Here is a 24934-nt window from a genome sequence, read left to right as displayed (position 1 = left end):
GTATGGAAATGAATGGCTGTCTTGTATACTTGATGAAATTGAAGGTAGGAAAAGAAAAATTAAAACTGTTTTTATTTCATGGGGGTCATAGTTTCTGAAGATACTGTGTCCTTTTGATGATCTCTGTAGCTTCTAAGGTGCTGTTCTTCACCCTCTACCTTCACATTTTGCAGCCAAAGGAAACTGAAACTTGTGCTGCCTCTTTCCCTTGTGGACTAAGACCCAGTTTTTCACCAGTTGTGACACAATTTCATAAAATTGCTTTGTTTTATAGTCACAGTCTTAAAAGTAGTTAATATTTAATATATGAATCTTTAGACTTAAGGGTATGGTTCCATAAGATAGAGTGATCTAACATATAGCAAATATATCAGAAGGGAAATGTCCTCTTCTGTACTTCACCTCTCACTTCCCTAGCTCTAGTGGTTTTGTATTCCCCCGTTAGACAGTTTAGCTCACAAAAATGGTAGAGAGCTATAATGCTGAACCTACCCCCACTCTGGTAAAATGGCTGCCCTCCTCTGAAACATTGCGGTCCTTTCTGTTATTTGATTAGCACAGTTGGCTCAGTGAAGGTTGTGATGAACCCCTGATCCTGCCAGAAGGAGCAGGGCAGGATCATGCAGCCATGGCTTAAGGAGAAGTGTGGGTGGGTGGCAGCAATCCATTACACTAGGTCAGCTGCCCAGGGCAGGACTGAGAGTAATTATCAGCTTAGATTGTAGGTATAGCCTAGCATTTTGCAGGTTCAGCCCTGGAGCTTTCTCTAGGCACATTTACAACAGACTTTTAGAGCTGCTTCTGATCAAGCGGTATAGGAAAGGGTTATCTGATTATTTGCTTGCTGAAACCCCTTTAGTGGGCTGCATTGGTTTTTTACTTATAAAGGTTGAGATGAATTGTAGAATTACCACTGTCAGCTTGAATATGTTAAATAGCTTGGTAGTAGCATTTGGGAATTATCCTATCCTGATTAGTGAGCTTGATTTGTCAGAAAAAGTCAATGGAAGAAAAAGCAGATGTATCTTTAACAGATAAATGTTTTCCATAGATTCCTCACTTAGAATACATACACATTTATGATAATGCAAACCAGTAATAATTTTAATTGTAATTTCTACATCAGTGTGCATTATTGCCTATTTTGGTTAAGGCACACTGAGTCATAGCACAACTTCATTTTGTTGCTGACATTTGTTTCCAGGTGTGTGTTCTGTAGTGTGCATGTGTCAGGAAGAGTTCCCAGATTTATTGTAGGACTAGAAATTTTCAGGTCTGTCACAGCCTTGATGAGAGGTGAAATTCTGCTTGTACAGATTTTTTTTCCAGCAGTTCTGTAGAATACAGAACTAGCATTCATAATAATATGTAACTTAATAGCAGATGTAAACTATATAAATACTCTTGTAGATCTTTCCCAAATGTCTTGCAGGAGTTGGGGGTTTTGGCTATCAGTGCATATTAATAATACTTAGCTTATATGTAACATGGCCAGAAATATTAAACACTATAAATACTATTGTTTCAGACCCAGAATGATTTCATGGTGATCTGCAATGTTGCAAAGATCTTAGAGCTTGTAGTGCCACTAATGGAGCACCCAAGTGAGACCTTTCTTGCCACTATTGAGGAAGACCTCATGAAACTCATCATCAAATATGGCATGACGGTAACGTTTTATTTGCTATTATTCAGTTGATTCTATTTCACATTATGAAATACATGGTTTTGATTTAAAGAAAATCTGTCTTCATTATGAAGATAACTACTGAGCCGTGAAAAATCAGTGTACTTAGTTTCCTGGACTTTGGATATGTGTTGCTATATTTTAACAAGTTTGAGCACGTTTTCGGAGCAGTCTAGGAGATTAGCATTACATCTGTTAGAACATTAGTTTTCATTCAGCACAGCTTTTTCCTACATAACTTCACAAAAATCTCAGTTTAAACTTCTAAATATATAATTCATTTGATCTTTCTTGCTCCTAGGTCGTTCAGCATTGTGTGAGCTGTCTGGGGGCTGTTGTGAACAAGGTCACACAGAACTATAAATTTGTGTGGGCCTGTTTTAATAGATACTATGGTAAGTAAAATCACAACATGTAAGTTTTCAGTTTTGGCTACAAGTCTTATCTTAGGGATACACCACGATTAAACACTGTGATCAAAACTTTTATCTTACTGTAGGTGCACTTTCAAAATTAAAAAGTCAACACCAAGAAGACCCCAACAGTACAATACTTACTGCCAATAAACCAGCACTCCTTAGATCACTTTTCACTGTTGGAGCACTGTGTCGGCATTTTGATTTTGATCAGGAAGATTTTAAGGGCAACAGTAAGGTAAAATAACTTGTGTTTACTCTCCATGTCTTAGATACACTTTAATTTTAAAGCACATGATTCCTAGTCCCTCAAAGCTATGTATTTTTTCACAGTGCATACAATACAGATTTTGTTTTAAATACATGGGTTTGCAAAGACCATGCAGTAAGATTGTGTTTCTCCTTTTTGATATTTATGCTTTTTGTAAGAGATTAAAAACATCTGTTTCATCTTCAAATAGCTATTATTTTTGTTTTAATTTGCTCAGGTTAACATTAAGGATAAAGTACTTGAACTGCTGATGTATTTTACAAAGCATTCAGATGAAGAAGTACAGACAAAAGCCATTATTGGCCTTGGTAAGAAATATTAATAGTTTTTATTATTCTGCTATAGTAAAAATCCACACGCATCCGTAGGAATTCATGTATTTGTATAGTGGCAAGGGATTTTTTTAAAATCAAAATTTACTGTGTGTTTTATTTGAGAACTGGCTATAGAAAAGTTGTCAAAGGGTTGCCAGTTGCATAGTTTGCTGCAGAGTGGATGCTTTTAACAGTGAATGCCTTTGCATGTGTGACCAAGTCTTAAAGCGCAGTGGATTTCCAAAGTAATGGAGATGTTATTTTTTCTTCACATGCAAGTATGTTGTAACTCCAAATCTTGTTTTTCAGTCCACAAGGTATGGTTAAAGAACAATGAGAAGTGCTGGAAAACTTTGAACATTTTATGTGTAGGAGCAGATACTCTGCAAGAGTCAGGGGAGCTCTGGAAGTTTATACCAACTGGGGGGTGCTCTGTGATACTTCACAAGGCATTGAGATGATATCATAGTGTAGATACTACAGTTTGCTTCAAGATTTTAGCTGTATTTCACTTTTTTGTGGTATTTCAGTGACTTGCAGTAGTACATGAACTGCCATTGAGTGGTTTGTATCATGTTCATCCTCTGCTTAAGGACAAAAACCATACATGTGAGAGAATCTTGTTTGGGCAGATAGGCCTTGGTTTCTGGAAGAGTTCAGTTCATGGTTATGGCTTAGTCTAAAAAAAGTTGTCACCCAGGGATGTGAGCTTGCATTGCATAGTTTGACTGTGGACAAGAATTTGACTCTTTATGTTACTGTCTAGGTGACTTTTCAGATATCCTGCTTCAATTCAGGCTAGGGAGGGCTCTGAAAATAAGGACCAAGACTGAATCTTTTTATATTCTATGGGAAACCATTTCAGACAGCTGAGCAGGATTAATGGCTTTAGAATTGCCTCTGCGGGAGCAATTCTATTGTTTTCTGGGCGAGTTGGAGTTTTTCTAGTCATTACATCAAGGTGCACAACACTCACTGTAGTCCAGTCCAATTTAATTGTCCTCTACAGCATACTGCATGTCGGATAGGGGGGAAGATATGATTGCTTTGCTCATGGATGTGGAGAATGTTGCATTTGCCAAAAATGTTTCTAAATGATAGACAACTGTGATGAGAAAATGGCAGTGGCTGTCAGTAGGCATTCTTGAGAATTTTTTTTTTCTCTGCCTGTAAGCATATCAGTCTTTAATTAAGCTTTGGACAGCTGTTTTCAGTGATGTATTGATCTCATCTAAGTACTGGTTCCATTTTGAGGGTAGCTGTTGGATGTATGGAGATGCGGTAGTACAAAGTTCCACCTTACAGGCTGGTAGTTGAGCAAAGCTGTCAAAGCCTTTCAATGTTTGTGTGCAGCAATAAGCTGAAAAGGACTAGCGAGCTAATTAAACATTATACACAGTGAAGACATCACATGAAGAGTGTGTACTTTCCTATCGGTAATTACTAGTGTGTTGTTTCAGTAAGGATGCTCAACAGTTTTAGCCTTTGCTTTGGGATATATCACTGCTATTGAGGAATTAAACTTAACCATAAGCTTAATGATTGTGGTTATGCTTCTTTTCCAGATGTGTACTTTCAAGGTAGGTTAAGGATACAAAATTTTCTTAATAAATTTAGCTAAACCTCTTAAGTACCTAGCAGGTGATGTCTTACTTGGCCAAGTTCAGTGCTTACTCCTAAGATTCTCAAGAGTGAAAACAAAGGTATGAAGAGAAGTGGTGTGAGGGAAACCACAAGTGCAGTCAGTCTTTGAGAGAACACAGTAGGTGCCTTTTCTCATCTCCTGTGACAAATTCTTACACCAGTAAGATTTCTTCCCTGTTTAAAGGAGATGGAAAAATAAGAATTTCCCTGACAATACCAGTGGTTTAGACTCCTTTAAGTGAATGAAGGAAAAAAGTTGTGGGTTATTACACATATATGCACATGCTTTTCATTTTTAAAGGTAACCTTAAGAAGTGGGTTGGACTTGCTCAGAGGTGGTCAAGTTATAAACATCAATATACACCTGTATAGAGTGCACAATTATACCACATACGCCAAAGACCATCATCGTTCCTTTTTCTTTTTCTCCTCTTTCTCCACCTCACCTGCTTCTCTCTGTTTCTTGTTTTGAGACTGAAATGAAACCTTAAACACACTGAGGTCTTGCCCTGGACTTAGCCTTTACCTACTGTCTTTTCTGTGTGTATGGAGCCAGTTTTAAAAACCTGACTCAGTCTTCTATTTGATACAGCTGGTTTTATACATTGCTTTTGCATAGTTTTATTTGCTTTTATTTTTTCCCCCATTCTTCTTTTATGTTTGTGTGTTTTCTGTGTGTTCATTCAGAATCTTAGTTTCTTGTGGTCATAAAAAATACATTTAACATCTGCTTTTCTTTAACAGTTAAAAAAAAGTAGTTAAACATAATTTAAATTGGGAGATTATGTTCCCATTACTGTTTTTTTATGATACTTTGTAAGAGTTTGTCAGCAGCACTTCTAAATCTACATATGTGATCTGAAGTGGTATATACTGTCACTAATTTAGAGAAGTTTTTATGAAATATAGACTAAGAACAACCAGTTCCTTGATGAGGGTAAGGCTGCAGCTAAAAACAGTATCTTGCAACAGATGTATTCTTGGGAACGCTTCAGATAGTTTTCAAGATAAGACCTTAATAGGTAGATGAATAATGACAGCGAGAGGTATAAATTTTACTGTGTTCATTGTTGGGTTTTTTCTTTTTAAGATTTTATTTTTAAATACTTGTGATATCTGTCAATTTTGCCACGTTTGCTCTGCCTGCATATGAATAACTCTTCACAGTTTCAACAGATTGGTTTTTTATCCAAATGTATTAGAAAAACAGCAGGTAATTTTTAGTAATGTTCCTGCTTTGGTCTTCTGAGAGCTCCTAGTCATTCAGATGGAGGCCTGGACACACTTCCAGACCTGTAGAACTCTTCTTAGTGTAGCTGTCCTGGGTTGACACCCCATCTTTATCCATCAAACAGAGTCATGTCTAATAGAACTGTCATAGCTAACAGAACTTATAAGTATGGATGATGCTCATATAGAAAAACAATACTGTTCGGACTAGAAAAAGCTATACTGTTGGGAGGAGGTAAATTTCATACCTCTATTTTGAAGAAAGTCTTAAAAAGCAGAAATACAATTTCCAGATGATAATAACGTGGAATATTTCCTCTTTTTTCCCCCCTCTTAGGATTTGCATTTATACAACACCCAAGTTTAATGTTTGAACAGGAAGTGAAGACTCTGTACAACAGCATTCTTTCAGATAAGAACTGTTCAGTAAACTTAAAAATCCAGGTGTTAAAAAACCTTCAGACGTACTTGCAGGAGGAGGATACACGTATGCAGCAGGCAGACAGAGACTGTAAGTGCTGAGTTCTCTGTTAATACGGCATGCAAAACCTCACTTTCATGCATACAATTACTATGTATGTAAACTGGGTCACTTAAGATTGTTATCAGATCAGTAACTCTGTACCCAAAGTATCTCAGAATAATTTTCAAAAATTCACTATGTGCATAGGTATATACACATATTAGGTATATTATTTACTTTCAAGATGTATAAAACCTGGAAGCAATCTGGAATGCATAATTGCTGTAATGATGGTAGTAATACTTTTTATCAAAATCTCCTCTAAGGTTAATTTGCAGATAGAAAACAATAAATACAATGTAAGAAATGTTAAAAATTAAAAACCTTTATTAGGCAACAAGACTTTAATTTAAAAGTCATGTCTTTTTGGTGTATATTTACCATCAGACTGTTCTATGTTTCATGAGATCATAAACCCATTTTAAGACAGCTGAAACATGCATGTATTGTAAAGCTTAAAGATCAGCATGCATCAAGTAATGGCAAAGTAAATTATTATACTGTGGTGAGTGTGCTATTGCTTTTGTCCTTTTTTACAGGGAAAAAAGTAGCAAAACAGGAAGACCTGAAAGAAATGGGTGATATTTCCTCAGGGATGAGTAGTTCCATCATGCAGCTATATCTCAAACAGGTCCTTGAGGCTTTCTTTCATACCCAGTCCAGTGTACGCCACTTTGCTCTAAATGTCATTGCACTGACGTTAAATCAGGGTCTCATCCATCCTGTTCAGGTATGGTAAACTTTTATGAGTGGAGTTTTTTGTTATTCAGGTTTTCAGAGATTTTCATACTTGCTACAAAAATTTCCAGTTTTTCTCTTCCAGCTATGTTACAGTAATTTCTCATTGTAGCAAGTGGCCTTTAGAGAAAGCATATTTTGAAATCTGTTTTATGTTGTTTAGCCAGTGAGGTTCAAAATGCTGTATTTTCTATTTTTGGATCAAGATGTAAACACCCAGCCAGTGCCTAAAGAGCACATACAAATGTACACTGCAGCATATTTCTTTATAGATTTCAGATGTATGCCAAGTTGTTTTCTTCATCTGCTTCTTTATCCTGGAAAATTCGTTAGCTTACTTCCACCTCAATCCCCATGTCCTCCAAACACTATGGAATTCCACAGTCAATGTCAGAAATTCAGTCATCATCTCCATTATTCTTTGCTTACATAATGTTTTTGTAATTATTTTTTATACTGCAGCCATTGTGCATGTTCAGTCATAAGTGGTGGTTTTGTGGGGTTTTTTAAATGTCATTTTTTTGTAGTTGACTTCAGAGTTTGAGAGAAAGGGAGATAAAACCTGAAACCTCACACAACTTCTATCATTTGTAATGTTGGTCTCTCGTGTATTTTGTACTATTTGCTTGCAAAAATTGGTTGGGTAGGAGGTTGCATAGAGCTTCCTATTCTACTTTCTGCAGTAGTCAGAATATAACAAGAGCAGTAGTGTAGTAGAAGAACAAAGACTGAGAAGGAGGAGGTACAATGACTCTGAATAATCATTTTGTTTGTTTTTCAAGTGTGTGCCATACTTAATTGCTATGGGCACAGATCCAGAGCCCTCTATGCGAAATAAAGCTGACCAGCAGTTGGTGGAAATAGACAAAAAATATGCTGGGTTCATTCACGTAAGTAATACTAACTTAACATTTTACAAAATAGTGTTATGTTCTCTAGTGGTTTAAACACCTGAATATGCCTCAGCTGGAGAAAAAGAATGTAAAGTAACAAATAATAACTATAAGCAGTTGTAAAGATGATCTCGACTTTTTACCCTGTTTGGAGAAGTGTCTCTTCCAGTCCAAAATTTCCTTTAATTTATAATCCACAGTAATATTTTCCTCACTGAATAGTACTTAAGAGCATTTATTTGATAAGAGGCAAGGACAGCTGTTTCATAATGTTTAGCAATGATTTTCTGGTATTAGTGGACTAGGAAAGAGAACACCTTGTGAAAGTAGAAGTCCTAGTGTATATGTGTTAGAACGTTAAGACATCAAGGCTTTATAAATGATAAAGGAAGGAGCGTAAGCAGCTGTTTAGATCTGAGGAGTCCTGCTGAAAGGAAAATCTGGGGGCTAAGTGAAGTCCTGTGAAGTTGTGGCATAGTGACAGTAATTCTGTTTAAGATCTGAAACTGAACTGCAGCACCCTCTCCTTATTTCAGAAGGCCCCAGTCTAGGTTCAGAGTGTGTACTACATTGTGGGACTTCTCATATTTGCTTGTGTTTCACTGCAATTGAGGTATTGCTTCTAAACAGATACCTAATCCAGTAGGTGAAGCCTAGCAGATGAAATTTACTATGTGGGCAGCTAGCATTTAAGACAATGTATAGGTGAAGAGACAACAGCAGCAGAGGTAGTATGAGGAGAGTTGGATAGGCAGCCTACCTAGAGATTCAGTTTGTTTGGAAACTAGAGCAGGAGAAAATTATAGGAAATTATAGGATATATGCAAAAACCCCCTCGTTTTCTGTTCGTTAGTCCTATTGTACTAACATGGACTCAGTTGTTGGTTTCACTACAAGTGACATCAAGCATATACATTTGGTAGAATATTCTGTTCACGTATGAAAACATTCCAGCGTTCTTGAAGATTGTTTAAATTGGAATAACTGGCTGTAGTGAGTACACAGATTAGCTGTGTGTTTCTAACAGAATTTATAGTGAAAGCAGTTCACAAGACATTCTGTTTTAATCCGTTTGCCAACTCATAAGGTAGTGTCACCTCAGTGTATGTTTTAAACTCCAGATGAGCATCCACTTAAAAGGAATAAGTTTTACTGCTTGGAAAACAATGGTTTCAATAAAGATAAATACATTTCCATTTCAGATGAAAGCAGTGGCTGGTATGAAGATGTCTTACCAGGTACAACAGGCAATTAATACCTGTCCAAAAGATCCTGTAAGAGGTTTTAGACACGATGAATCATCCAGTGCATTGTGTTCACACCTATACTCCATGATCCGAGGGAACCGTCAACACAGACGAGCGTTTCTAATTTCTTTACTCAACCTCTTTGATGATACTGCAGTAAGCATCACACTTCCTTCACTTAAAACGAAATGCAGCATTACAACCTTAAATTCTCCTTTTACAATGTATTTTTGTGTCATAATTATTGGTAACTTTATTTCCTTAATGTGCTTTGTTTTGCTTTGTAATATAATATATATTGTATAATATTATTATAATGTATATAATATTACCTATATAATAGAATACATTTGTTACTTTTGCATCATTCTGTACCTTTCTATACTCAGTTTGGACTGATCAGAAATAATGTATCTTCAGGTATGATTAAATTTTGCATATATACATGTTGTTTAGAGTGGGTTTCAGGATATATGCAGGATAAAACTTATTATCATATTTTTGCTCTAGACTGCTAGGAACACAGCCTAAGTGCAGATATCTAAGATATTTGTATGAGTATTTATATAGACTTTTTTTTTATAACTTCCAGAAAACAGAGGTGAATATGCTGTTGTACATAGCAGACAATCTAGCCTGTTTTCCTTACCAAACACAGGAAGAGCCACTGTTTATAATGCATCATATAGACATTACACTATCAGTTTCTGGTAGCAACCTACTACAGTCATTTAAAGAGGTATGTGCATTTATATTTTATTATATTTACTACGGTGGCAACATAAGCCTCTCTATAATTTAGTAGATTTTTCAGTGAGCACAGTACCATTATTATGATATGGACCAGTATCATTACTTTGTAATCAGAAGTTAAAAACAGGCAATCCTTTCCATTCTGAACTGCATCTGGTAGGCACTAGTTTAAAACTTTCCTTACATTGTTGCTTACATTATTAGAAAGAATGATGAATTTTGAGATCTTAATATCACAGAATCACAGAATTGTCTAGGTTGGAAAAGATCTTGAAGATCATCCAGTCCAACCATTGACCTAACACTGACAGTTCCCAACTCCATCATATCCCTCAGTGCTAAGTCAACCCAACTCTTAAACACCTCCAGGGATGGGGACTCCACCACCTCCCTGGGCAGCCCATTCCAACACCTAACAACCCGTTCTGTAAAGAAATGCTTCCTCATATCCAGTCTTAACCTTCCCCGGCGCAACTTGAGGCCATTCCCTCTTGTCCTATCGCTTGTTACTTGGTTAAACAGACTCATCCCCAGCTCTCTGCAACCTTCTTTCAGGTAGTTGCAAAGGGGCGATGAAGACCTCAGCCTCCTCTTCTCCAGACTAAACAACCCCAGTTCCCTCAGCACAGAATAATAATAATAATATCAAATCTATATCATTCCCTGTTATGGCTGAATAATAATTAATTGCATGCATGTGGAAGCACATGAACCCAGAATCATAATGAAATACTAGTTTACTGTGGTTGTTCGTATAATTTTAATAATAAAATCCAGTTGGCTGTTCATTTTGTTTTCAAGTAGCTGATGCCAGTTGCATGTGTGTCACCTGAGAGACTAAATGCATTGTTTATTGTGAGAAAAGAGTGCACAATATGGCTTTTCTTAAGGTAGCATCTAAGAACCCGAGTTGTGGTATAGTATCTGTTGTTATGGCAATACACAACCCTGTAAGAAAAAAGACCTCTGCTTCTTAAAGACTTCCATGTCTTCATTTCCTGGACAACTTTAACAGTAGAAGGTGCAAACTGTCAGGAAACAAACCCCTTTCTAGAATGTCCAATCTGACTACTAAGTACAAGTCAGAGTTGATGCCTAAAAAGTACACTGCTTTGAATTCTCACCCTAACAAAGTCAATTTTTAATCAACTAGAAAGAGACAGTCCATTCTTCAGATTGGGGACCAGTGTGTATCATCCAGCACAGAGAGGATGAGATCCTGCTTAGGACATATTAAGTTCTGTGTTACGAAAAATCATACTATGTGCAGTAATAATGCACGTGTGGAATTCTGTAGCTTTCCAAGTAATAGAACTCATTAATACTGTGTATGATCACTTGACAGTTTCTCTGGTCAGCAGTGTAATTAGTGTCATAGAATTGTAAGACACAAGGATTAAAACCAGCTTGGACTAGCCTGTACCAAAGTACATATGGAAATCTACGTTACACAGAGAAACAATATCCAGGAGAAAGAAAAACAGAATTTTCTTCCTGATTTGTTGTATTTGGCCTTCTACGTTTTACTGAAACTGCTAATGAACTTGAGCAGTCTTTTAAGAATAACATGCCATACTTGTTATTGTACTTGTTTCTTCAATTCCTTCTCTGTCCACCTTGCAAAAAATGTGGGCTTTGGACCAGTTTTTCAGCATCTCTTTGCCATAAATAATTTTAATTTTGAATATCCAGTTATAAATTAATAACATTGTTCATTGTCATTGCTAATTTAAGCCAGTAATGATTTTGGAAAGATATTTTAGAAATGTAATGCTACTTACTCTAATTTTGGAATGTGTGTTTACTTCTCTGTGTTGCAGTCTATGGTGAAAGACAAAAAAAAGGAAAGAAAACCTTCATCAGATGAGGAGACTGAGAGTGACAGTAACAGTGGTAGTGAGAGCGAAAGTGAGGAGGAAGCTTCTAAGCCTCGGAGGTTACGGAAACGAGTAGACTCTGATTCAGATTCCGATGAAGAAAATGATATAAATGCTGTGATGAAATGTTTACCAGAAAATTCAGCTCCTTTAATTGAATTTGCAAATGTCTCCCAAGGCATATTATTGCTTTTGATGCTGAAACAGCATTTAAAGAACCTTTGTGGATTCTCTGATAGGTAAGGATATTTAGATAATAGGCCATCTTGTAATCTAGTGGGTTCTTTGTAAGGATAAAGTTTGAAAGTTTTTTTTTAAAAGTTGATTGTAACTAATTGTTTAAGCAATAGATTAGCATAAGAGAAAAAACATAAACATGATAAATTGAATATGATGAAACTTTGGCTTAAAAAAGCAATTATTTAATTTCTTACCAGGATGTCTATTGTATATAGAATGATTAAAATATATTGAAAATTTTAAAAGCTTTTCCTTGAAATTGCTTTGGACTTTCCTTAAAAGCTCTTCCTTTTTGTTTTCTTTAAACAGTAAAATTCAGAAATATTCTCCATCTGAATCTGCAAAAGTTTATGATAAAGCGATAAACAGGAAGACAGGAGTACATTTCCATCCAAAACAAACTTTGGATTTTCTGCGGAGTGATATGGCTAATTCCAAGATCACTGAAGAAGTGAAGAGGAGTATAGTAAAACAGTACTTAGATGTAAGTAAAGTTGCTTTGCAGAAAATCTGAAATCCTTTCAAACTAGGTAACGCAGTATAAACTTGAAAGTAGATGCTGATGTATTGGATGAACATTTCAAAATGTTAAGTTCCTGGTAGTCTTATGCGTTATGCTGATAACTCACCACTTCTTCTCAGGATGTTTAGCAGGACTATCTTTCAAAGATTTCCAATAAGTTTAAACACAATGAAAATCAATTTCAACTAAAGGATATTCATCTTTATGGAGTATTTTCTAATTTCTGGTATCCATCTTGTATACCTCTCTCATATAACTTGTTCACTTTATCCCTGACTGTTTCCATTATAGGAACAGAGATTAGATCTGGTGTATCTAGTCCATGCACATACACACCACCTGAATCTTTAAATATCAGTTAGAGAAAACTTACTGTTTTGGAAACACAGGAAGAAAGCTTTTACATGTCTACTGAAAAAAGAGAGGAAAGTAAAAAGTTTGTAGAACAAATCATAAGCTGTTCTTCAAGTCTGAAGTTGTCTGCCATTTGTTTTACCGTTTCTTTACCTTGCCGTTTTTTATTTAATGTAGTGTGATATAAATGTCTATTTTTAAAGTTACAATGTTAGCTAATCTGTTTTTTTAATAGTTCAAGCTACTTATGGAACATTTGGATCCTGATGAAGAAGAAGAAGATGGAGAGGTGTCAGCTAGCACAAATGCTCGGAACAAAGCAATTACCTCGCTGCTTGGAGGAGGCAGCCCTAAAAACAATGCAGCTGAGACAGAGGACGATGAAAGTGATGGGGAGGATAGAGGAGGAGGCACTTCAGGGGTGAGGCGGAGGAGGAGTCAACGTATTTCGCAGCGTATTACGTAAAATGATTTTTATGTGCTTATAAATGTCAGTCTATTATATTAAATGTACACCAAGTAATGTAATCCACATGAAAGAAAGCATTTTGTAGATAGAGATTCTCTACTTAACCGTTTATACAACTTTTGTAGAAAGTTTAACAGAAAAGACAATAAAAAAAACCAAACTAGAAAATGAGATTTATCCCGTATAAAAAGTTATTAATTTTCCTTTGGAATGTACTGTGTGTTATCCTTTTTATTGTTGCCAAGTTTTTATGTAGCTTTATGATTCATGTGTATATATAATTTTATATATCAATAAGAGATAAAGACACGGGTACAAATTAAGAGTATGTGGTTTTACAAGGATATGTTAACCCCTTGGCGCTGGCGGTCGCGGTGCGTCTCATTGCCGGCAATGGAATGTGTGCTGGGAAATCCCAACTCCCGGCGTCAAGGGATTAAAAGCAATAAAAGCAATAATTTCACTAAAGTTCTTTTGTGTAACACTTGGTCTTTTTTCCCCCCAATGTTTTAGTCATTGAGAAGGTCAAAACGAAATTCAGACTCTACGGAGTTGGCAGCACAGATGAATGAAAGTGTTGATGTCATGGATGTCATCGCTATTTGCTGTCCAAAGTACAAAGACCGACCACAAATTGCAAGAGTAGTACAGAAAACCAGCAATGGCTTCAGTGTTCAGTGGATGGCAGGCTCCTACAGTGGCTCCTGGACTGAGGCTAAGCGCCGTGATGGCCGCAAACTGGTGCCTTGGGTAGACACTATTAAAGAGTCAGACATTATTTACAAAAAAATTGCTCTAACGAGTGCTAATAAGCTGACTAATAAAGTTGTGCAGACTTTACGATCGCTGTATGCCGCCAAGGATGGAACTTCCAGCTAATGAATTTGTACATGCAGCCAAATTTACAGGAATTGAAATAACAGAAAAACTTGAAATATCAACTTTCTGGCAAAAAAAATCAGTTAAATGAAGAGTAAGAATGGAACCTGGGACACGGGAAAAAAGAAGGAAATGTTTGGTAAACATTTTTGTGGGAGCTTCCTTCGCTGTTGTGCAGCAGAAACTTCTCAGTTCATTTTTACTCCCACTGTATTATAGTTTAACAAAAAAATTGTTTATATCTTGAAAAAAAAAAACCTTTCTGTTTAAAAAAATAAACAAGTGAATGTTGGAAATTAGTCTGTTAATGTTCTTAATAAAGTGTTCTTGGAGTTTAACCTAGCAGCGGATGGCTTTCTTTAGTTTAGCCCAGTTTCCAGGGAAGCATTGTTTTTCCAGGCTGTAAAATGGCAGAATCTCCTGGATATATAATTTATTCTGTTGAAGAAAAAAAAAAAAAGCAAGGAAAAAAAAAAAGCATGCAGTATCTATGACCTATCTGCAGGAGGAGTTTTTGTAAATGTAGATTTTGATGTATTAGGTCACCCTGAAATAATACAAGAAAAGGGATCCCCAGCAAATCTGGTGGAACAAATACTGCAATAAATTTTTTTACTTCTCTTTGTTACTTGTCTGTTTCCATTTGAATTTCTTATTGTAAAGATCTGTTTAAATCCATTTATATTATTTTGCAGTCTTTTATGTAAAATTTACTATATCAGTGGTTTTCAAAACAAGACATAAAATATTGTTTATACAGTTTGTATAGGCGGACTTCTGAATAATTGGTATCTTTTTATTTTTATCCCTTAAAGGGTGTAAACACAAGTTAACTCCAGGGTTTTATTGTATCCTGCAATATTTAGTATTAACTATATGATTTAGCACTGTGCCAAACACATTTTCAAGAGTACATTTTGATATAAAAAGAAACTATAGTTTATTCCTTGTATGCTTCAATTTCTTTCTAATGCTGTCCAGATGGTAATTTATGATAGTTTAAATCTGGGGAAAGCTGAATGACTATTCTGCTTGGGCTAACTGGCCATGTATGCATTTCTCTGGGTTAATATAGAGAGCTTTGTGTCGAAAGGAGATAGCTACCAGTATCTGAGGAGTGAATGGGTATGAGTCTGGGTAATTACGCTACATTCCTTCACAAATTAATTTTCAAAAAAATGTTTGTATATTAGACTATTTTTTTTACTAATTAAAAGATGTTTTCACATTTTGTAAATTGAAAAAATGCTATTGAAAGCTTTCAGAAGCATTTGCTTCAACTGCATTTGCCACCACCAAAACAAGCAGTTTGCCTTCCTAGGGAGTAAGAAAAGCAGTGTATTTGCAAACAGAAAAAAACTAAACCAGTTAAACTTTTTAGGGGACTATTTATCTTTGCTGTGGTTTCAAATGTATTTATCTTAAACAGGAGTTCCTCAATAAGTAAATCTATTATATTTCTTTTCTTTTACCAATTTAATTTATGGTAGGAGGCTATTTTTATGAAAGTAGCTTGCAGAATTCTAATACATTATTCAGTTTGTGAGGAATAGTAACAATATTCCAAAATATTCTCATGTACAAAAAACCCCATTAAACTGAAATTATTAATATCTCCTCAGAATCTAGTTAGTAATTGTTCCTATGGGAAATGCCTTTTTGCTATTTCACCACTGGAATTTTTCAGAACAGAAATATTTTAGCACCTTTTTGTTTTCACTGTTAATGGTGTTTTTTTTCACTGTACAAAAAGCCACCTTGGCCTAAGATAAGTATTGTTAAAGTTGGGAGAAGTAGAAAAAGCAGAAGTCACTGTGCAGCTCTGGAAGCTTTGTAGTAAACAATGAAATGCTGTATCTCTCAGGGCCAGGAGTGGAAAATTCATTATAGTGGAAAATTCATACTTTGAGAATAGAGGAGTTGTATGACATGTTACTACTAGAAAGAGTTGAAAATACTTCACAAGGAAACTCCCAAATGAGAAGAAAAAAGGATTTCGTACAGATGCCAACTGAAATTGTCTGTTAGGCATTTCTGATGCTATTTATATCAAAGCATCTTCTTTCTAGTACGTAATATTTCCTTGTTCATAAACAAATTGTTTTCTGGTCATGTGGCTTTCCCAGTAGCAAAGAAGGTTTTTAATTTCAATTTGCTTGCTGCAAAAGAAAAAGGTAGTCATGTTCATTTTGGGGAAATAAGTTCCTGTTAGCTGTGTATAACATGGGATGATGAGTTTCAGCAGTACGAAGTAGAAAGCCCGAGCTTACAGCTGTGTAACCAGTGCAGTGCTCAGCTGAGTAGCAGCTGCAGTTTTACCAACATGAACCACATTATTGGCAACAGCACACACCAAGATAGGGATTTTTCTACCATAAAAAAAAAAAAAGTGCTGCAGTGCAGTAATTGATACAGTGACAGAATTTTACTCCTTTGTGTTGACATAGCTTTGTAGTATTTTTTCACTGTATGGTTACAGATTTTTGCATACATAACTATAATGATTATTGGGTTTTTTATTCTTACTGCTTTTTCCCTCTGAGTACAGGTTCTGTATGTGGAAACTTGTTGCAGTAGCTTACCTACAAAGGGATATTGTCAAGCTTTTAGAATTAACATTAGCCATATTGTACTTTTTAAGAAAACACAGATGCTTCCACAATCTAAATAAATAAGAACGAAATGATTATTTTTAGCCTTCCACTTCAGTACTGTAAAATTGCAGAGTAATTCTTGAGTATTTTCATTATCTGCAGCTATAAAAGATCACAATAGTTTTTGACAAAACTTTAATTATAAAGTATTTTTTTAAATGATTCAGTAATGCCCTTTTGTATTTTTTTGAGGTTCTTTATTGCTTATATTAACAACTCTAACATGTATAAAGGTAGGCATGGGCAATATTCAGCATAAGTATTTTAGTGAGGTGTGGCCATTAAACAAGCTATTTAAAATTTTAAAATTTGAGTCAAACTTTAGCCTTTGTTTTGCTGTTGTGGTGTCACTAGCGAGAATATTGTTACTGTGGAATAATTAGGTTGTGCTAAACATTAACGTGAAATACCTTGTAGCACGGCAATAGTTCTTAAATGTATGTGTGACTCATGACAGAAAAGTTTGTAATGGAGTCTGACTCATCTGGTGCTAGTTAAACAGCGGGATGTTCTGCCTAAATGCAGGTGTTAACAATGTTCCAGGGTAATGGAGGGATCCGTTCAACAGATCCTTACTAACTAACTAAGCTAACACGCTTTAACTCCAAGCCCCAGACAGATACTAATGGGGTTGAATTCAGACAAACACCTAATGCTTTTGTCATGTGCCCGACGCTCCTGAAGTCTCACGCCCTAGAAATAGCAGGAGCCCATGGCACAGGTCCTATATACTAGTTTGTTTCCACTCACTGAAGAGCCACACCATAATCATACAAGTGTTTCCATATCCCTCAGAGAATTTGTCATCATTAAAGTACTGAGTTGTAATGGGTGAGTTCTTAATGTAAGTAGTGAGTTTTTAGATTTCATGGTTCCTTGACTAAATATTAAAGTGTAATTGTTATATACAAATAAATTCATAGTATTTTCATATTTCATTTATTTAAAATAAATGTTTTAAAGTTCAGTTTGGACCCTTCCAAAATGAAACTTGTAAGTTTTTATCCTAGAATGCACATACACTTCATTGATCCCTTTCTCATTGTGCTCATGATCCTCAAATTATGCCTGGGGCACCTGTAAGGTATCCAGGGAATCAATTTTTTAATCATTCTGAGAGAATTCTTGCCAGTCTGTGTCCTACCCATCAGACATAACTACATCATTTCTAGTTTCTACATGATTCACATGCCATTCCTCACCTAATTTTGGAGTTCCCTGTGTTAGGAAGGAATCGTTTTCACAGGCCTGCATGCAACTGTGTACGCTGCTTGCAGCTGCCCAAGTTAAGTGTCTCCTCCAAACATCCTCCTCAAAAAACTCCTTAGCCTGAGGGTTGGGCTGGGGGGGACAGAGAGGGTGGGAGGGGAGAGTTTATCCTGGGTGGAACAGCACTAGCTCAGGCAACCAGGCACAGTGTGGTGGTGCTTCAAGTGTGTGGTGTGCCCTTCAGCGATCATCCGACTGGGCAAGGGCGTCTGCTACACCGGAGGTGCGAAAGTACGTCACCAAATAACTGTCGCGATTACAGTTTGTGACAGAGAGTGGCAAGTATTTCTCATTATTTCAATGACTATTTAAAGAAATCTGTTTTGATTTCAAAAGAGCTTTTCCTGATCACTGTACTTAGTGCAGCTGTGTTGAAAGGCTCGTATGTCTGTTTCAAAAACAAGGATCCTGCTTCCTAAAAGCTAGAATGGTGATTTAGCTGATTTCCACCCACACCTCCCCAGGCGATTGACTATTAAACAGGATACTACTTCTGTGTTTGTAACATACCCTCTGTCTTTTGGAAGCTGTAGTTATGAGCACTAAAGCATGTTGCATGAGGCACTGCTTCAGCTGCTCGCTTTGGTTGTAAACCTCACTCCCCAACACCGTTTTCTGTCAATCAGCTCATTGTCAATGCACTTCCTCCTTTCTCTTCTGCCAAAACAGGTTCTGAATTTGGTTTACCTATCCCTTATTTGCAATTCTCTTCTCAACCATAGAGGGCTACAAAATTTTTTGGAAACAGCCCAAAGTCCGTTATTACAGTTAATTTATTTTTGAGAAATCATACAGGGGATACTCCGGCTGCTCATTTTGACTTGTCAAGTACAGTCTGAAGGCTTACACTTTCTTAGGGCATCAGCCTTCTTTCTGTCTCTTATTTTGTGTGTTTAGTTCTCTTGTTAGAGTTTGTGCTTGTACAGAAATAATACAGAATTTAAACTGCACTTTAATTCTTGTAAGCCAGAAATACATCTGTAGAGGAAAAATTCAATGGGTTTGTGCTTCCTGCTTAGACTACATGTGCTCTGTGAGCACAGGCAAAGTGTAATGATTCCTTGAGAAAATCCATTCATCAGATTCATGAGAGCTTTTTTGATTCTGAACAGTCCCATGTGGAGACAGATTTTTCAAGTCCAAGGTCAGGCTTGAACATCTCCTGTCTGATGCATCCCTGCAGTTCTGAATGGTACTGTTTCATCTCCACATACAAATCTGCAGGCCAGATTCATGTAATACCAAGTTCTCTGTGATTTGGATCACTCCTCATCAATTCTTTTTATTTGCTGTCCAAAAGTACTGGTTGAGGAAAAAAAAAACAAAACAAAACAAAACAAAACAAACAAACAAACAAAACCAAAACAACCAAACCAAGATGCACATAGTTGGGTTGTCTAAAAGAAATCCAACAGCTGTTACACATTGTATAAAATTCTCAGTTCTGACCAGCCCAGAAAGCTATGATTTTTAACAAAAAATTATTTTAAACTCAGTTTGTCAAAATCAGCATTTGTGATGTATTGGTTAAACTTGTGTCCAGTTGTCTGGTATTTCTGGAAAGGCAGAAATGTATTCCTTACATAATTTATTCCTCCAGTGGGTCTATCTGCTATGTTTTCCAAGTATCAGTGGTATTTTAAAACCAAAACACCACAAGGAAGGGGGAGGATTATGTTCTGAACTAGAAACCAAATTTCTTTTGAAGGCATTGCTCTACTTGAGAGAGGGAGAGGATTCCTTTCCTTCCCTTCATATTGAAATCCAGGTGAAATAATTGGGGCAGAAGTTGTCACTTAGTCTGTGTTCAGCCTTCAAGTCATTCAGATCAAACTTTCCAGACCAACCATGCACCACCTTCTACACACTTACTTTTTCTCTTTGGGCATTTCTGATTAGCGCTGGATGTTCCAGTGGAATTTTTTCCTACCTTCAATTTTAAATGGTGGCTGAGAAACCCACTCAAACAGGCCACTTCCTTAAATGGCACATTAAATATTTTTAGGAGGGTGCACAGAGTTGGTCATCACAAGGCATGTATTTCTCTCAGCAGACCTTTTTCAACTTTGAGTACTTTCTGAACTTACCTTCCTTATATTTGTTGTGTCTTTATACATCAGAAAAACCCTTCTATTATTTTAGCTTATTTGAAAATGTTTGAACTGAATATCCTAGTTGTCTGTTGTTGCTTTAGCTCTTCTGCCTTATGTAAAGCTGTGCAATATGATTTCAGAAGCAAGTTTTAGGGTTATTTATTGTGTGGGTAGTACGTATTAATGAAGATTTTTTTCCTTTTTCTTACAAAATTTTACAAATTGTAGTGCCGACTTAGCTTATGTACATGTTTCAATGCCATGCACAATTTCTTGAAGTCTGTGTAGGATCTTTAAAAAATCTTGTTCCACAGCGGAACACACTCTCTCCCATCTTTAGAAGGTATGAGCATGACTTTGAGGAGCTAGGAACCCCAAAATGCAACTACCTTTCTTTGTATGTTCCCCATGAAATATACCTAATTCTCTTTCTTTACTGGGAGGCCGTATTTTTGGAAATAAAACATGGATGCCAGCACTGTGTATCTTAGACTGTCTTTTCACATAATTTGGCATCTCTTTAGTAGTCCCTTAGTTTAAATGTCTCAGCCAGAGCTCTGACAAAGAGACAGACTTCTGCTGAAGATGCATATCTAAAGGTAGCTAGTGGTAGATAATGTAAGTACCATTTTATTTATTATTCTCTGAGTCCCTTAATAAGATTTCATATTGAAGAATAAAGATTGTCGAAGTAGTATCTTCTTAGTTTGGTAGATTTGTCTTTTTACTCTTCCTATTTTAATTCTTTCATTTCCCTGGGGTTTTTTTGTATGGTGGTAGATGGTATTTTTAATATCTCTTTTTGGTTTGTGGGGTTTATTTGGTTTTGCTTTTGGTTTTGTTTTGGTTTTCTTTTTACACTTCCTGGAAGAAAGCTTTTTTTCCTGGAAGAAGTTAATTTTGGGTTTTTTTAAACTTTCTAACTGAAACTACCAAATAAACCAAGAATGAAAACATATATTAAGATGTAAAATGCATGAAAATTAGGTACAAAACATAGATAAAATTGTTTCAGACAGTCATTCTTATAAAAAGGATATCTAAATTCAGGTTTATAAGTCTATATATATGATTTAATGCAATAAAATTATTTTGTGCTTAAAGGTGTAACCTTTTTCCCTTCCTTCCTCCCTCTCTCTGGATCTCTCTCCAGCAAACACTTGGAAAATAGACGGATGCCACCTTCACAGAGTACAGCAATCTGAAGTTGGAGTTAGCCCTTCAGTCCAAGGCCCAGTCAACTGCAAGCTGCCACAAGATGCTCTCTGCTCTTCTCTTCACAGATGGACAACATTTCTGTAATTTTTCTGATGGGAGCAGTGAAATACTTGCTCTGGCTGAGGATTGGACTGTTGCTGGTGGTGGCTTTGCCAGACGTGTTCCTATTTTGCTTTCATCTTGTAATCAGAGCCAGTACCCTACCTCTGCCAAGCCTTTCAGAGATCTTCCAAAAATTCCTGGCTAGTTTTCCTGCTCTAAGGAGGAAGAGGAAGAGGTGTTCCCATTCATCTCAGCATGTTGCCATGTTCCTACTAATTCTGGACCTCCTTTTGCTCATAGGATACCAGAGGGAAATCCAATTACATCAGCATTACTCAAAAAAAAAAAAAAAAGGAATCACTTTAACTGGTTCACAAGATAATATTTCTACAGATATAGATTTTTGTATTAAAAAGAGAAGCATTGTTTGCTCCTAAGACACTAGAATACTTTTCTGAAGATAATTTTTTTTGGCCTGCCTGCTGTCAAATCACCTATTCTTCTCTCCTAACTGTTACATTCTCAGAGGAGAATGATCAACAGAACATCAAAATACTCCAACTAATACAGTATCCAACCTGTTTGTATGTGTTAAAACTGCTCCGCTTGGACTCAAAAGGATGCCTTGGATTTGCATCACTCTGCTGTGTCCATGTTGACTTGACATCTGTTCTCATGATAAACAGAGGTTATCTCAATTATCAGGAGGAACAGTGTAGCCACTACCCTGAGTTAAGGATTTTATGGCAATTCAGAACTTTTTTGTTAGAAAAGCATTGCTGAGGTGGCTGCGACTTGCTTTTCTGAGTAAAAATAGCCCATCTCCACTGCTGATGATGCAGTGCTTGAGACATTGAAGAGCCTTCACTGAACATCTGGAAATTGAGAATGTCAATATTGTTAGAATAAGTAGAATTTACACTAGAATTTACACTAGAATAAGTACCATTTTCCTTAGACCAGGAGCCAAAATCAGCCAGTACATAAAGTGTTTTAAAATAAGAAACCTTTTCTGCCAACAGCCTGGACAATGGAAGGAAGATTTCCATGTTTTTCAAGATTTTGATTTTAGAGAAACCTGCTCTAATCTAGTTAGAGAATAACAGAGATGGCCATTTACATCCCTCTTTGTCCACTTATCACTGGGACATGTTTTTCTTCTCTCAAAGTTCCTCAGTGACCTGTGGAAATTCATGGCTGGGGAAGATTGTGTGAGCCGCATTTTGCAGAAAAGACCCCCTCTGTTCACAGCAGCACAACACTGGATTGTTTTACATTCAGTGAAGTAGAAATGACAAGCCACTACAATGAAAACAAAACAACAAAACCAAGTCTACACTCTAAAGATATTTTGTAAGAGATATGTGCCTCATAGCACAAGGGATAAACTCAGGCATCCTTTTTCATCAAATCCCAGTCACGAATGGGTCTTTGGCTGCAGAAGGTAAAATACTGGGCAGTTTTCTTCCTCAGCTGGGAGGGAGACTCAACTCCTTTGCTGGCAGTTTAGCATTAATAACACAACTTTGGGATGCTGAAAAATTATCATAGTCTTTCATCTACAGCTTTTTTCAGGTATGAGCTATGAACCAATACATGTTTATCCGGAGAACTGCTGTGAGACGTTCCTATTTCAGGGGTGTTAAAACTTTTCTCTGCAGAGTAATTTATGGGGAGGGGACTAATATCTTGTTATTTCTTAGAGAAACAAGCAACAAATTTGAGAATCTATTGACTTTTTTCCAATAGTAAGATCAGTTTGAAGAAAGTAAAAAATAACAGAAACAACAATCCAAAGCCTGAGTTGTATGACATCACCTCACGTCAGAGTCTACCTGGTGAGTAGAAGTCTGGCCATAGACCTTGTGGCATGTTACAGCACTCTGTGTAGAGAAGTCTTTGTTCAAGGGTGGCTCTGTTGGAAACTGCTTTTGGCTTAGCTGGAAAACTTTCCATTTTCAGCCCTTCATTCTAGCAAAGTGGTCCTGAAATTGTTGTGATCATCAGCTGTTGCATAAAGCAAAACTTTTTACTTTAGGTTGGAGCTAATAAAAGACAAGTTGTGTATTCTCTTGATACAACAGAACGCTTCATGACTTGGAAGGAACAGCTCTGCTTCTCTCCCACTTGAAAGAAAAAAAAAAAAATCAATCCCTTTTATTTGGTGCAACATACAATGACATGGCCATACAATTTCTAAACTATTGCTTTCCTGATTTCTTAACAGCAAATTTTAACCCAGGACTCACCTGGGCTATATTGGATGAAGAAGGATGTGATGCTTTTGAAGAAAGTGCAGTGCTATCTACATGCTCATGAAAGGTAGATGTTAGCATAAAGGATTGAGTTTCTTTCTTCTATCCACTTTGGTTCTGCAGTGCTTAGAAATGACATGAGAGCACATGTGTCAGGCTGTGCTTCTTCCACTCCTAACTGGATTCAATGATGTTTATATAAAGCTTGTTAGATATGGGCTATTAATGCAGTATTTCTGTGCAGGCATTTCCAAATACAGGCCTAGGTATTGCTAATCATGATATTTAATGTTTAAGGTGAGAAAAGTTTACTTTCTGCTTCCCAGAAGCACTAGCAAATGAGGAAATCACTGTTAGAAGAAAAATTATATTTTGAGTCTCTGTCTGTTCTTCCTGTATTGAAAGAGCATTTCTACATTTGATGTGCAACAGAGACAAACCTGTAAACAACAGCATGAAACAAGTAGTTTCTAAATTTTGTAATAAGCACATGTAGTCCTGTTGCAAAGTTTTTGGCAGAAGTCCAGAGGGAGGGGGGGAAGAATATGACCATTACATGAACAAATACAGTATATTGTTTATTGGCATTGCTTATTTGCTCTTTTTTCCTCTGATACCTTACATTTTACTGAGTCTTGATCTCCTACTTCTGCTCTTTCTTATTTCTTGCCCTCAGAACTTAGTTTTTGCTGGTGTCATTATGGGTTGAGAGAATCACTGGCCCCAGGGAACCAACAGATGCTTGGAAAACTGCAACATGGGAGTCACATTTGTGTAAGAATCTGATGGAGAAAGAAAATTGATGAGGGAGAGGTATTTTGTGAGTCAAGATATGCAATGATGATAGAATTTATTAGATGACAGTAGCATAGGGGAGGATTATAGAGGAAAACTGAGGTTGGAGGAAGCCTGCCAGAGGAGTATCAGACTTCAGGTAAAGGGGAGAACACAGCTGCTGGTCAAACCAAAGGGCAAGAAGGAAATTCACAGGCAGTGGAAGCAGGGACAGGTACCCTGGGAAGAGCATAGGGACATTGTTGGTTGTGTAGGGATGGGGTCAGGAAGGCCAAGGCACAACTGGAGCTGAACTTGGCAAGGGATGCGAAGAATAAGAAGGGCTTCTGTAGGTATGTCAGCCAGGAAAAGTGTAGGAGTCTGGGCCACGCTGGGAGAAAGTTAGTGCAGACAGAAGAATGCAAGGATGGAGACAAGGCCAGCAAAATAAGGCTGGCAAAAACACACAAGATAGCAGATAAGTGAGAAACACCTGTGGTCAGCAAAAGCACACAAGTCTGGGCAAAACAGGGTATGAGATAAGGGAGTTTTGGCAAGTTTTGGGCTTTAC

At 36.7% G+C, this 24934-nt stretch overlaps 1 protein-coding gene across 8 annotated transcripts in view; it reads left to right on the top strand.

Annotated features, from left to right (window-relative positions):
* Positions 1-15001, top strand: part of NIPBL (NIPBL cohesin loading factor) — a 170875-nt gene extending 155874 nt beyond the window's left edge. For 7 of the 8 annotated variants that reach the window (XM_074856258.1, XM_074856262.1, XM_074856260.1 and 4 more), the window contains 13 exons: positions 1529-1669; positions 1989-2082; positions 2187-2341; positions 2592-2682; positions 5900-6073; positions 6625-6815; positions 7606-7713; positions 8919-9119; positions 9556-9702; positions 11537-11832; positions 12143-12317; positions 12946-13131; positions 13693-15001. In XM_074856258.1, the coding sequence (XP_074712359.1) occupies positions 1529-1669; positions 1989-2082; positions 2187-2341; positions 2592-2682; positions 5900-6073; positions 6625-6815; positions 7606-7713; positions 8919-9119; positions 9556-9702; positions 11537-11832; positions 12143-12317; positions 12946-13131; positions 13693-14058 (2325 nt within the window). In that variant the 3' untranslated portion in view covers positions 14059-15001. Of the gene's footprint in view, positions 1-1528; positions 1670-1988; positions 2083-2186; positions 2342-2591; positions 2683-5899; positions 6074-6624; positions 6816-7605; positions 7714-8918; positions 9120-9555; positions 9703-11536; positions 11833-12142; positions 12318-12945; positions 13173-13692 lie in introns of all 8 variants that reach the window. The other variant, XM_074856256.1, reaches the window with a different exon arrangement.
* Positions 15002-24934: the final 9933 nt, after the last annotated feature.

The sequence above is a fragment of the Strix uralensis genome, chromosome Z (assembly GCF_047716275.1).
Source record: "Strix uralensis isolate ZFMK-TIS-50842 chromosome Z, bStrUra1, whole genome shotgun sequence".
NCBI lineage: Eukaryota > Metazoa > Chordata > Aves > Strigiformes > Strigidae > Strix > Strix uralensis.
This window is presented reverse-complemented; position numbering and strand designations above follow the sequence as displayed.